Genomic DNA, 14,235 nt, shown 5'->3' with positions numbered 1-14,235 from the left:
TTGTGACCCCGTGGACTGTAGCCTACTAGGCTCCTCCGTCCATGGGATTCTCCAGGCAAGAATACTGGAGTGGGTTGCCATTTCCTTCTCCAGGGGATCTTCCCGTCACAGGGATTGAACCCAGGTCTCCCACATTGGAGGCAGACGCTTTAACTTCTGAGCCACCAGGGAAGCCCAAAAATCAATTAAAAAAAAACGCTAAGCAAAATCTTTAGAGACATTGCTTTCCCTCTTGGGCCAGCTTTTACTAATCTGTCCTCGCATGGCTGATCACATAGACTTGAGACCTGACCCTTGGAGCCTCAGAAGCTGCTGTACTGGAATCATGTGGGATGAGAAAGTAAGAAAGCTATCGCAATGCCCAGCTTGGGGGAATATGCTAAATAATTGGAGAGATTGATTCAATCAACTGATATTTATTGGTCATGTATCATGTTATGGGCACTGTTATAGGTGTTTGGAATATGGATGTAAACAGGAGTAAAAAATTTCTGCCCACCTTCCTGTAAGGACAGTGGCCAAACATGATGTGTTAGAGATGTAACACAGTAGAGAAGGTGTCCAGATGTGGAAGAAGAGGTGACCCAATGAGAGGTATCAACGACTGTGTGGAAAGCATCTATTCCATAGTATGGCAGTGTTGAAAGATTGATTATATATAGGCAAATTGATCAAATCTTTGCATATGCTCAGATACATTTAAAGATATTAAAGACAGTGGGAGCTTGGTTTCTCACTGTCATACTATGGAATTAGTGAAAGTGAAGTCGTTCAGTCGTGTCCAACTCTTTGCGACCCGTGAACTGTAGCCCACCAAGCTCCTCCATCCAAGGGATTCTCCAGGCAAGAATATTGGAGTGGGTTGCCATTTCCTTCTCCAGGGGATCTTCCCGACCCAGGGATTGAATCCAGGTCTCCCACATTGCACTATGGATTTACCAACATAGAAAAGGAAATTTAATTAATAGCTACAGTTAACCTTGTAGTGTGAGATTGGAATAGGACGTATTATATGAATTCAGTTTAAATAGATAAAATTATGTAATTACATACATTCTCCAGCTCTATCCATGGACGGAACCTGGGAACAGTGATACTCTAGTGCCCAGTGCTTAGTTTTTTAAATATCATTGTCCTCTGTGAGGAATAAGGGCTTTTTGGCAAAATACCTGATTCCAGGCTGAAGGAGGAAAAGAACAAGGTGACTCTTAGAACATCCTGTGATAGAAAACAAACAGGTGCCCAGAGAATGATGGGGACAAGTCAAAATGACAAAGTTAGCTGGCAGAGACTCTCATGGCCAAATCAGGGACAATATGAACATCAAAATAAATAATAGCAATGAATTATGATTCATTGTAATTGGAGTAAAGTAGGAAACCAGGGGTCCATACTGATATAATGTGTGCATGCCTGTTTTTTGCAACCCTATGGACTGCAGGCCACGAGGCTCCTCTGTCCTTGGAATTATCCAAGCAAGAATACTGGAGCATATAGCCAGTCCCTTCTCCAAGGGATCTTCCTGACCCAGGGATCAAACTCATGTCTCTTGCGTCTCCTGCATTGGCAGGCAAATTCTTTATCGCTGAGTCACTGGGGAAGCCCATGCTGATATAATAAGTAAATATAAAAAAAAATTTTGTTGTGGAACAACATTTCTCAAAGTACCTACCCCTCTCCCAAATACTTCACAGTGGAGGTGATTTGCAGACATCACCTTAATCAAATGATCAATGAGAATGTCATCAGTAGTAGAACATTTCAGAACTGCATGTCACTTGAAAGGATGCATCGGGAAGAATACAGTATCACATCTGTGGTATCCCTGCCAAAGGTGCATAACCTAATCTACTCCAGAGAATAACAGAAAAACCTTAGGCCGTTTTACACAATGACTGGTTGAGGTCTTCAAAAGGGTTAAAGTCATAAAAGTCAAGGCAAAGGTGAAGTGAACTAGACTGAAGGAAACTGAAAAACATGACAGCCAAATTACAACACTTGATTCTGAACTAGACCTTTTCACTAAGAAGGATTTATGGGACACTTGATGAAATTGCATAGGATCAAATGATTAGGTGGTCCTAATTTGTCAGTGTTCACCTCCTGGTTTGGATGATGTTTTGAGGAGTTACACACTGAAGAATTCAGAGCCACTGGGCACCATGTTGGCAGTGTATTCTCAAACTGTTCAGAAAACATAGAAGGCTGCACTGTACTTGAAAATTTGGTGGGAAACTGAGATTATTTCAGACTTCAAAAAGAAAAGTGAAAGTTGCTCAGTCATTTCCAATTCTTTGTGACCCCATGGACTATACAGTCCATGGAATTCTTCAGGCCCAAATACTGGAGTGGGTAGCCTTTCCCTTCTCCAAGGGATCTTCCCAACCCAAGGATCAAACCTAGGTCTCCCACACTGCACGCAGATTCTTTACCAGCTGAGCCACAAGGGAAGCCTAAGAATACTGGAGTGGGTAGCCTATCCCTTCTCCAGCAGATCTTCCCAACCCAGGAATCCAACTGGGGTCTCCTGCCTTGCAGGCAGATTCTTTACCAACTGAGCTATCAGAGAAGCACTTCAAAAAGTAGAAAACACTCTCTTTCGAAAGAGACAAATATATGAATAGATAAAACATGTCTATCTTATGGTTATAGGCTTCAGCCCTGGGATGCTCCAACATTTAAAAATCGATCAGCAGAGAAACAGCCAGCCAAAAAGGGCTGAGAAGAAACCATCAGTGAGGCAGAATATAAAGCAGGAGAAGCTGAGGAAGAAAAAGTTTTCAGAAGTAGCAAGTGGTCCACTCTGTCAAATCCTGCTGAGAGATCAGGTAGGATGAACAGAAACCAGGTGATCACTAGAACTGGCCCCAAGGCATCCTGGGAGGAGTCATGTTGGAGGCGTTTTCAGCTGAGTGAGGACAGCAGTCAAATGAAGAAGAGATGAAAAGAGAAAGGGAGGTGAGGACGTGGAGTGAGTGAATATAGATATCTCACCCTAGAAGTGTTTTTATAAAAGGGAGTCGAAAATGTTGTAGTTGGTTGCCGGGGTTAATAGTCAGCCACACGTTGCTCTGGCTAAGCCATGAGAAAATCACCATGGGAAAAGAATAAAAGTAAAATATAACAATACAGCATAACCTAAACAAAAGTACATCAGGTTGATTAGTTGGGGTCATCATGCCCTGCTAATCTAAGGAAAAACATGATGTGGCCCTTGGAACACCAGGTCAGCGCAAGTTCACATCACTGCTTGTGCACACACCAAGATGTTTTCCCAAGATGTTTTCCATATGCAGGTCTATGCCCTCCAGCTAGACGATACCCCTTGTATAAGAAAATAACAAAGATAGTTTAAAGTCATCAATAAAATGGGAGACATGACTGGGGACACAGGAGGCTGACTTCATCGCCGCACCACAGATGCTTTCTGTTGCCAAGACACTAAATAAAAGTGATGCTCCGAAGAACAGGGCTCTTGATCTAAGAGGTCTTGAGTCCCCTGGTCCCATCTTTAATTCTGACTCTAGTTTATTGTTCCCAAACTCTGCGTCTACCACTTTTGATCCCTACCTGCTGCACTGGCCGAAGCAGTTAGAGGGTTATATAGAGCCTATGGAGAGTTCTTTGTAAGATGAAACGTTACCAGGGCAGCTCATTCAGTGATGGGCATGATCCAGCAAAGGGGGAGAAATTCAGGATGCAGGAAACCCTCAGCCTAAACTGGGGTAGAGAGAGGGCTGTGATGAAGACTGTATTTGGAGACTGTCATTTGAGGAGCAGAGGCCCTTCATCCCAGTGATAAAGGGGAAGGAAGGGAGGATGGGCCCAGGGAAAGATGTTAGCTCTGTTATGCTGGCCAGGAGGGGAGGATTCTGTATGAGGTTGCTTCTCTTCTGTCAGTGTGATATCATCTGACAGATGACTTAACTGTAAGACAGACTCGAAAGTCATCTGCTGAGAGCAGAGTATGGAAGGCCAGTGGTTGGTGTGTGTGCTGGGACTTTGAAGAGAGAAGTAAACAGGGACAGTCATTTTGGAGAGTGAGGACACCAACACAGAAGCATTTCAGAGAAGTGACTGTGATGACCAGGTAGACTTGAGGGCCCATTTGAGATTTGTCTTTGTGAATTTTAAGTGAGGGGAAATCCTTGGTGGTTCCACGGTTAGGCCTCTGTGCTTTCACTGTTTAGAGTAAGAAGTCAAGCCCTCTTGGGGAACTAAGGTCCCAGAAGCTGTGTGGCACAGCCAAAACAGATTAAAAATTTAAAACAATAAGTAAGATATCAGCATGCTTATGGATTTCTCTAGCAGTACTGTTTCAGTACAGGTGAGGATGTAGGAAATACTAAGTGTCAGATCATTATTTCCCAATACACACGTATTTCTTCAGAGGCATTAAATGGCTCTAAACAAAGGAAGACAAGGTATGAACTGCAAAGCTTTTAATGAAAATGTTTTTCTTTTACAACATGCATAATTTCACATCAGTTTAATAGCAATTAATTCAATGCTTGCAAACTCATCTGCCTCTGAATTTAGTCATAATGCATGAATTTAAGCTAATAAAACTAAGGACAATCAACAGCTCATCTAATCCTTCTTTATATTCCTCAGGATCAGCAGGATGCATAAATGAGTTCTTTATAAAGGCTAAAATAGGTGGATGTATCAATTGTGAGTTTATTTTTAAAAATCTGTGCAAATGCACCATTTCTACTAAAACATTTAAACCAAAGGTCACACTTATGAAAACAAAATTCTTGATTGGGGCTGTTCCCATTTTTAGCCATTTGACGTTCTGCTCTTTTTGACTGAACAGATGAGAGTTCACATGCCTACACAGGTGGGATTTTGCCTAAGATACATTTGCTTAGAGATATTCTTGTGTTATATTTTCTTGAATATTGGGAAGTAGTTATATCATTCAAGATTAAGTCTGGGTTATCCCTTTGAAGAACTAAATGTACTAGAGATACATTTGATAATGAAGATTTTAGACAAATATTCACCAGCATTCGTTCTGTTAGCAAGCTGAAAAATCTTATAGGCCTAATATCAAATAAACACGTGAGGTAAACATCAAGCCTCTTAGAAGAAAGACCACGTGCTCCTGCTTCTGTAAAAACATTATTTGCTTGAAAGAGTGCTAGTATAACCTTTTACTCAACTGTTATTTCTTTAATATGAAAAACAGACAAAATGAGCTGAAGATGAAAACTCCACGGTTACACTCCGCAACCCTTAACATAACTGGTGACATCTCGGTTTTGACAGTTGTTTTTCCATGCCACCCTATGAAGAAAGATGAAACAAATGATGATAAGATTGAAACATATCTTCATTGTGTTATACAAACTTCAAATCCTTTGTGAGAACAAAATAGTTAATCAGTACATGAAATACAAGATACAGACAGATCCAAGTGTTGCTTATTTATTAATTGGAAACATGTATACCAAGGCCTTCACATCTCCCCAAGGCTTCACTAGAGCACACAATGCTGAACACAAATGTTGAGTCTTGGGTAGTCCACAACACAACTGCAAAGCGTGTTCCATATTTACTTACTTTCAAAAATAATTTCAAGAGATGACAAGGAACTGGTAGAGTGTGGAAAATCTTAAAAACTCTGGAAGTCCTTCAAATACATTGAGGTTAAAGTAGATTGTTTCTATGTAATACACTGTTTAGCATAAATCTTAATGTCTTAGATTTTCAATTTTCAATTCCCTTGGTCTTAGAGAATATTCCCATACTTTTCTCATAACAGTAAGATAAAACTGCTCCCTACCCTCCCACACACCCCTGTTTTTGGCCACACCACATGGCCTGTGGTATCTTAGTTCCCCAACCAGGTACCAAGTCCCCTCCTCCTGCATTGAAAGCATAGAATCCTAACCACTAGGGAAGACCCCAGATCTCTCCTTTAATGCTTAACCCATATCTTGCTCTGTGAAGGGAACTTACATAGTGTTGAAGGTTCATTATACTTGAAACACAAACAAACTCAGAAAAAGAAATCAGATTTGTGGTTACCAATTGTGGATACTGTGGGTGGGGTGAGGGGTGGGAATTGGATGAAAGCATTGGAAAGTACTACAAATCTCCAATTATAAGATAAGTAAACACTGGAGATGTGATGTACAACATGAGGAATATAATTAACACTGCTGTGTCTTACATATGAAAAGAGATTAGAGAATAAATCTCAAGATTTTTCATCACAAATTTTTTTCTTCTGTTTCTTTAATTTTTTTAAATTTATTTTTAAATGAAGGATAATTGCTTAACAGTATTGCATTGTGTTTCTTTAATTTTGTATCCGTTGAGATCATGGATGTTCACTAAAATTACTGTGATAATCATTTCATGATGTATGTGAGTCATTATGCTGTACACCTTAAATTTATGAAGTGCTGTGTGTCAATTACATCTTAACAACACTGTATGGAAAACAAAAACAAGAAAAGAACATACCATGCTGTAATGCCTTGCTGACTGACAATCTTCTTTGCACATGCTACAGCTTGAGTGATGTCATCTTTCAGCAAAGCTGAAAAAGAGGTGGTGAGAAATGAGGACAACGTTCACAGAAATTCATGTAAATTTTAGGTTCAGCCAGCTTTATTCTCTTAGGCTGAGGAAAGAACAACTAAAATTATCTTTTTAAGAGTCCCTGTATCTGTGAATATTGGGAGAAAACTCTTTCTCTCCATTCTATGCCATTTGGCATGAAATAAAGCATTCTGTTTTTCATTTGCCAAAGTCATTGGAAACTCTGGAACTGTTAACTAATATGACAGAAGGTTCTTTTTTCACTGGACACTGTGAAAACAAAACAAAAACAAACAAGCAGAAACCAGTCTAGCAGTTTTTTGCTCAGCAGTTGGAAAATTTATTCCAAAAAAAGAAAAGTAATAAGTGAGGTACCCAAGATGTATGTATTAATACAGAGTTAGATTAATAAAAATTAATAAGATTGATATTTGTTGAGAAAAATGATATTGTGTAATAGTGAGAAAATTGTAAAGTAGTAAATATAGTACAATTTCATTTTTGTTGAAGCATATTGCTTACAGGTTTGTATGTGGGTACAGATGTGGATTATATAGCTTTTTACATTCATGTATGTGAGTGATGTGTATTCTGAAAGAAGATGTGGATACCACAAGTTACCGTGGTCATAAGTCTCTGGGTAGTAGAACTGTTATTCAATGACCACAGATTATTGTATAATACAAATAATTTTTTAAACTAAACTAACTGTATATAAAAGATATGTCCAGAAACTAATCTTCTTTGTTAGGAATTTTAATATTAAAAATGAAACAATATCAAATTTGCAATACTTCTCCAATATTTTATGCAATAAATATTGATGTGCACACGTGCGTGTGTGACTCTTTGCGACCCCACATACTCTAGCCCCCCAGGCTCCTCTGTTCATGTTGATTTTCTAGGCAAGAATACTGGAGTGGGTTGCCATACCCTCCTTCAGAGGATCTTCCCAATCCGGGGATTGAACCTCTATCTCATGTCCCCTGCATTGTCAGGAGGGTCCTTTACTACTAGCCCCACCTGGGAAGCCCTAACTATTGCATATGTTATCTCAGTTTTAAAAGGAACTCAATAGAACATTTGTTTCACCTCACTTAAAAACAAATCCATATATTAACTTGTTAGAATGACAGTGATTAAATAGGAAGTGTATGTTTTAGATATGCAAACTAAAGAATTTAGGAATGCAATGTGATAATGTTTCTAATTCACTTTAAAATCACTCAGCAAAAAAAACCCTACTGTATAATATATACATAAAAGAAGTAAATATGACAAAATTGAAAAAAAGACTACACAACCAAATTATCCCTAAACCTCTCCCAAACCAGGTAAATTAGTAGGAATGGCATTGTTCTTTACAAAGCATCAACATGTCCAGTTATAATACAGTGATAGATCATTCCAACTCTTGTATGTCAGCAAACAGCAACCTTCTATGATACCAACTTTTTAATTTCTTACTTAAGGAATTATGAGGTAGACGATAAAGCAGTTTCTAGAAGTTAAGATGGAGTTTTTCTGGGTCTCATGAACTCTTCAAGACCTTTTCATTTGTACTAAGTCTCTCTTCTTATAGGTACCACCAAATGGGCCCTGTGCCATCCCTCAACATTATCTTATCTTACCACTGCAGGATACACCACAGCCATTAACTGCTTTTGGGGTTTTGCCATCATTACACCACCATTTGCTGTTGATTTGAAATATCCCATAATCAGTGCTTTTGCTTCCAGGATTATAGTTTATAGCTTGTGTGTTATAACGGCTTTCTCCATAGGCCAAACACATCCCTGAAAAAAAAAACATATTATTAGTAATAAACAGCAACAGCATATGACTTATCTTTCATAGCACAATTCTATTTTACTAATGACTTAATTTAGAAGCATAAAGATATATTTTACTTGTAAATATTTTAACATTTGGTGTTAGGGGCCCTTAGAAGAATCCTTTTGTTAGCAAATCATTTGCTAATACTAATGAAACAAGATAACACGTTGTAAAAAATATTAAACTAGCTGTGTCTTGCATTGCTCCCATGCCCCAGGTAAGATTGAGCCTAGAATAGAAAAATCAACAGAGTGGTTAAATGGGTTTGGTCACTAGCAGCAGATGCATATGCTAATGAAAAAATCTTTGTACTAGGAAAAATAAGGATTTACTAGGAGAAAGAAAATTTCTTGTGATACCTAAAGGTGAATTTGGATACCAAATTACAATCCAGACAATAAGACTCATAGGACAGGAAAGACTATGTCATCCATCCATCCGTCTAGCCATTTGCTCATTTACTAAAAAATAGTTATGGAGCAGAACTGTCTGAATTCACTCTGAAAAATACAATGTTGACATTGACAGGTATGGACTGAAATACAAGGGAACTTTTCCTAAGGCACATCTTGAATTCTGTGCAAGAAAATGAAAAATAATTAATGAACTAGAGTCAGAATAATAGAATGTTATCTCATGCTACATTTCAGGGATCCTTATGTAGATATTGACTGAGGAGAAATAGGTTCCTATAGTCCCTGTTCTAAGAGTTCAATGTAATTTTTTATAAAACGTGGCTGTTAAAAACCGGGCATCATGGTAGGGGGATTAAAAATGACAAAAATACTGCCTTATGCTTGCTTGCAGAACCCAGATTCCCAGCTGGAAATGGCTGAGGGCTGAAGTATATCTTGTAGTCACCCTACAAGTGCCAGCTGGCAAGTTTAGCGACACTAGAGGAGTATAGCAAGACCTGGCATGCTTAGAATGGTGTAGAATTTGACCCTCCCATGCCTCATTCCTTCCCTTGGTACATCTGATTCTGAGCTGATGTTTTGAGCCATTGTAAATGTACAAACCCTTCAAGAAAAGAAAAAAAAAAAAGCCATTCACTCAAAGTCCCTTTCTTCTTCTTCCTCAATTCGTATCTGTTCCACAGCTGGCTATTTGGAAGGATGAAGAATAGTTAACTTACAGTTTGCCAAGCTGACTCCCTTGTAGCCAGCCAATCAAAATTTCTTCAGAGTTCTGGCAAGCTCACACCTCTCAAATTTCTTGCCCTGGACAGCAACAGAAAGGACAAGAAGCCCCAGAATAAGGAGAGCCTTCATGTTGACAGAAGCCAAATGTCCAAGTTGACCAGGTGAGCTGGACTTGGTATTTAACATCTTTTCACTTCCTTCTTTTCTGACCATTTTGGGAGCTCCACCGTTGGAGACATGTGGAAAGCAGGGATTGTTTACTGCTTCACTTACACTAAAAGTTTTGATGTCCTAAGAGTTAATTGCAAGAAAATAATGAAATGATATAGCTTGAAGACATTGCTCAGAAAGAAGTGGGATTAGCTCTATTGCCCAAAGAGGAACTTCCTCCTATTTTATTATGAATTTGAGCAACTAGGAGGAAAAAAACCTGAATGAACATATTACACAATGGAAAATTGCTCCCATCTTTGATTCACATTCATTTGCATTCAGTTTTTGATGTGCTTTCATTATGTTGTCTTCATCTTTTTCACTTAGAATTATTTTATGTACACTTTCCACAAAGAATGTGACACACTGCCTGTTGTTCTGATAGGCATATAGCTTTTAAAGCACCACGTTGATCACGGATTCCTATACTGACTCTTTTGGTTGTTTCTCAGTTCTTAATTTGTAAATCGATATTTTACTGTTATAAGTAAGCCTCATGTGAACATTCCTAAGTCCTTTCTGACAATGTCTTACTTCACTTTTTCATGTTAGAACATAAGGAGTCATTGTAAAGCAAGAAAACAGTATAGTAAAACCTACAAAAGAATAGCAGAATCATGCCACCCCAAAATCTTCCCCTTTGGCACAAGGATTATTTTGAGCTGAAGGCAGTTGAGAAGAAGCAGATTCAAGAAAAGTCCCCTTCCTCCCTCTACTTTTCTGGAAGTTAAACATAAATTTGTGCAGAAAGTAATCATTTAAAACACTAGACACTTATCAGCCCCAAGGCAGCACCCGAGGACTCTGCAAAAGAGCCTTTACTGACTAGCTATTATCTTCCATTCTTTCTTAATGTATTTATTGCCCCACAATTTCCAACTCTTGGAAGCCTAGTACTCTGTTCTCTGTCTTGTTGCTCACTTAAAAATATATTGTTCTTTGGTTAAGATAATCTGTAAGTCCACATTCTAGCTTTCTCCTTGAGTTAGTCATCCCTGCATTACTTACAAGTATACATGAGATGTATATGTTAATATACTTGTTTACTTTTCTCTTGTTAATCTGTCTTTGGTTACAGAGCGCCAGCAAAAAAATGAAAAGGGTAAAAGGAAACACATGTTTCCTCCTGTACAGTTTCTAGTGATGAGGATGGAACTCTGAAAGGCTGGAATACTCCACTCTCCCTGGAGACTGCAGTTGAGATACGGGATAACTGACAACAGACCAGCAGAAGGTAAGAGATCTTACCATGTCAGTCTCGCAACTCTCTGTCTATAGTGACTAGTCAAGAGAGAAGGAGAAAGATTTCTCTTTGTCCCTTTCCAAATTCACAGTGGCAGGAAAAAAACATTTGTGAAAATGGATATTGAATCATGACTCTTGTGAATCTGATTTTGGTAATCAATACCTATGGTTACTGATTCTTGGCCTCCCAGGTAGAGTCATGTTCTCCTTTATCATAAGGATGAAAAACTATCAGATGAGATTCTCCATTTGTTTTGTCTTCTGTATTGAGAGCTTGGCTTTATAACCAGTGAGTATGTGCCCTCTGGTTTCTGCCCCTTATGGGGTACAGGTTTCTGTTCTACTTGCATCAGCAGCCAGCTAGAAGCCTAAGGCATGAAGTGACAGGCAGCATTCTCTGTCCAAACAAGCTGGCTCTCAGGGAAGTGTGTCTTAATAAAGTGTCCAAATTCATAAGGGGCTTTTTTGGTCTCTACCTTCATTGCCTGCTTCTGAGGGGAAAAGTCACACAGCATTATCACTTTGCTGGTAACCCAGGTTAGGAGGTCGGTGATTTAAGATGTCTCACTTTGTGAGAGATAGAGGTTTATTTGTCACCTGAGACAAGGAAGGTCTGTGCTTTCTTAGGCTTTCTCTGCAGAGGCTCTGCATCTTGAGAAGGCTACATTTCTTAGAGAACACCACTTGTATCCATGGCTAAACCCTAATATTGGTTTTAAGCCATAAAAATACTCACAGGTTGGAGTCAGAACTGAAGTAGATATAGTGAAGATTTGGACTTTTACACCTAAAAGATTTTTTACATTTTATTTGTTTATTCACTTATTTATGTGTGGCTGCTCTGGGTCTTCGTTGCTGTCTTCAGGCTTCCTCTAGGTGCTGCTAGCAGGGGCTACTCTCTAGTTGTAGTGGGTGAACTCGTGGCAGTGGCTTCTCTTGTTACTGAGCATGGGCTGCATCCAGGCTCCCAGGTTCCGTAGTTGTAGAGCGTGGGCTCAGTAGTTGTGGCGCATGGGCTTAGTTGCCCCACGGCATGTGGAATCGTCCCAGATCAGAGGTCAAACCCAAGTCTCCTGCATTGGCAGGGTTCTTAACTACTTTACCACCAGGGGGTCTCTAAAAGGATTTTTTTAAGTTTATTTATTTTATTTCTGGCTGTCGTGGGTCTTGATTGCTACGTGAGCTTTTCTCAAGTCGTGTAGAGAAAGTGCTGCTCTCTAGGGTGTGGGCTTCTCATCCCCATCATGGTGGCTTCTCTTGTCTGGACCACAGGCTCTGGGGCACATGGGCTTCAGGAGTTGGGATCCATGGGCTCAGTATTGCAGGTCCTGGGCTCAAGAACATAGGCTCAGTCGTTGTGGTGCACAGGCTTAGTTGCTCTGGAGCATACGGGATCTTCCTGGATTAGGGATCAAACCCATGTCTCCTCCATTGGAAGGCGGATTCTTTACCACTGAATCACGAGGGAAGCCGGCTAAAAGGATTTTTAAGGGAGCTCTAATCTTAAACAAATGTCCTCTTGGTACCTATAGGAAGATCAGATTAAAGAAGAAAGAAAGAGAAAGGAAGAAGAAAAAAGAAGAGAGAAGTATATACAGAATACCTTGGCTGTATATATACAAAACACTTCCTTAACATGTTTAGGAGGGGAAGATCAGAGAACCAAATGTCAAGAACTGCAGATGGCACTCAAGTTGGTGTGAAACTTATGGAAATATTGATAGTGAGGAAACAGATTTGACGAGGGTCAAGAAAGTGCATAGAAAGTCTTGATAGACTGTCCCCTCCTCTATAAGCTGACCCCACCAGGTCCAGACTTTCCCATATTTGGGACAGGTACTACAGAAAAAAAAATGATTGAGCTATCTTATCCAACCATTAAAGAAAAGAAAAACATTATGGTAATAATCCTAGATTTCTGGTAATAGGCAAATATGCCTCTGTGTTCCTTTTTCGAAATTCTTTCTTAGTCCCTTGGAAATATTGACCTTACCATGCCTTTGAAATGTAAGCATCCAAAAAGATAAATGTTGGCTAAAGCAAACATGGAACTGGGAAAAGAACAAAAAAATGAGAGACAGATTTTTTTAAAAAAACAAATTGCTATTTGATATTTCCGTAAGCTCTTTCTTCAGATTTTGTCCACAGCCTCTATAAGATTATCTATTAAAGACAAGTAAAAATTTTTTCCACGAATATTGGTAAAATGCTTCAGCCATCTGAATGGGTATACTTAACTCGTTCCATCCTGCAAGAAACACTGTTTAGATCCAGCTATTCTTTTATAATAGTTATAAGAAATAACTACTCTACTTTTACTTTAAACTTATAAACCATAGAAGTTTCTTTCTCACAGCTCTGGGGGCTGGGAAGTCCAAGATCAAGGCACCAGCACATTGGATTCTTCTACAAATCCTCTTCCTGGTTCATTACCAGTGCTTTCTTGCTGTTCTTCACAAGGTAGAAGGGTCTCTGTGGGGTCTGTTTTAGGAGCACATGAATCCCGTTCATGAAGGCCGTACCCTCATCACCTGAGAACTGCTCAAAGGCTGCACCTCCGAATATATCATCTTTGGGGCTTTAGGATGTCAACGTCTGAATTTAGGGATAATACAAACAGAATATAACTACTCTTATAAAGCTATTCTTTTGTAAGTTCATCTCAAGGTGTAGCGGGAATGTTTGGGAATTTTAAATCCCTCAAAATGTGTTAGCTTCCTGCCCTAACAATTTGCTAACAGTTGATAATGGTTTAAATGAATATTGTTATGATGCAAGATTAGTTCTCAAGATTTTCAGTGTTCTGGGACTCTGTCCGGTGATCTTAATCAGGAGTCCTGGGTTATTGAAAAAGGGGAGTCTATTTACAGGTCTTCCTTGATTACGGTGAGGTTACATTCTGATAATCCTACTGTAAATGAGACATATAGTAAGTCAAAGAATGTAGACTATACACCTAACTGACCAAACATCATAGTTCTGCCCAGCCTACCTTAAACTTTCCCGGGATAGATATATTAGCCTATAGTTGGGCAAAATCATCTAACACAAAGCCTATTTTAAAACAAAGTATTGAATATCTCATGTAATATATTGAATACACTTCTGAAAGTGGAAGACAGAATGGTTTTCTGGGTACAGAATGGTTGTAAGTATATTGGTTGTTTACTCTTATAAACAAAAAATATCACTAGCCTGGGAAAAGATCACATTTTATATTTTCTACTGAATGCGTACCACTTTC

General features: G+C 39.1%; 1 protein-coding gene across 1 annotated transcript; it reads right to left on the bottom strand.

The window, feature by feature from the left end:
- Window positions 1-4,427: 4,427 nt before the first annotated feature.
- LOC138435839 (lysozyme C, tracheal isozyme-like) lies at window positions 4,428-9,755 on the bottom strand. The gene is given in 4 exon segments (XM_069580952.1): window positions 4,428-5,292; window positions 6,478-6,553; window positions 8,187-8,351; window positions 9,527-9,755. Coding segments are annotated over 4 exon segments (528 nt in total). The 5' UTR covers window positions 9,747-9,755; the 3' UTR covers window positions 4,428-5,225.
- Between the last annotated feature and the right edge of the window lie 4,480 nt (window positions 9,756-14,235).

The sequence above is a fragment of the Ovis canadensis genome, chromosome 3 (genome assembly GCF_042477335.2).
Source record: "Ovis canadensis isolate MfBH-ARS-UI-01 breed Bighorn chromosome 3, ARS-UI_OviCan_v2, whole genome shotgun sequence".
In the NCBI taxonomy this organism is placed as follows: Eukaryota; Metazoa; Chordata; class Mammalia; order Artiodactyla; family Bovidae; genus Ovis; species Ovis canadensis.
This window is presented reverse-complemented; position numbering and strand designations above follow the sequence as displayed.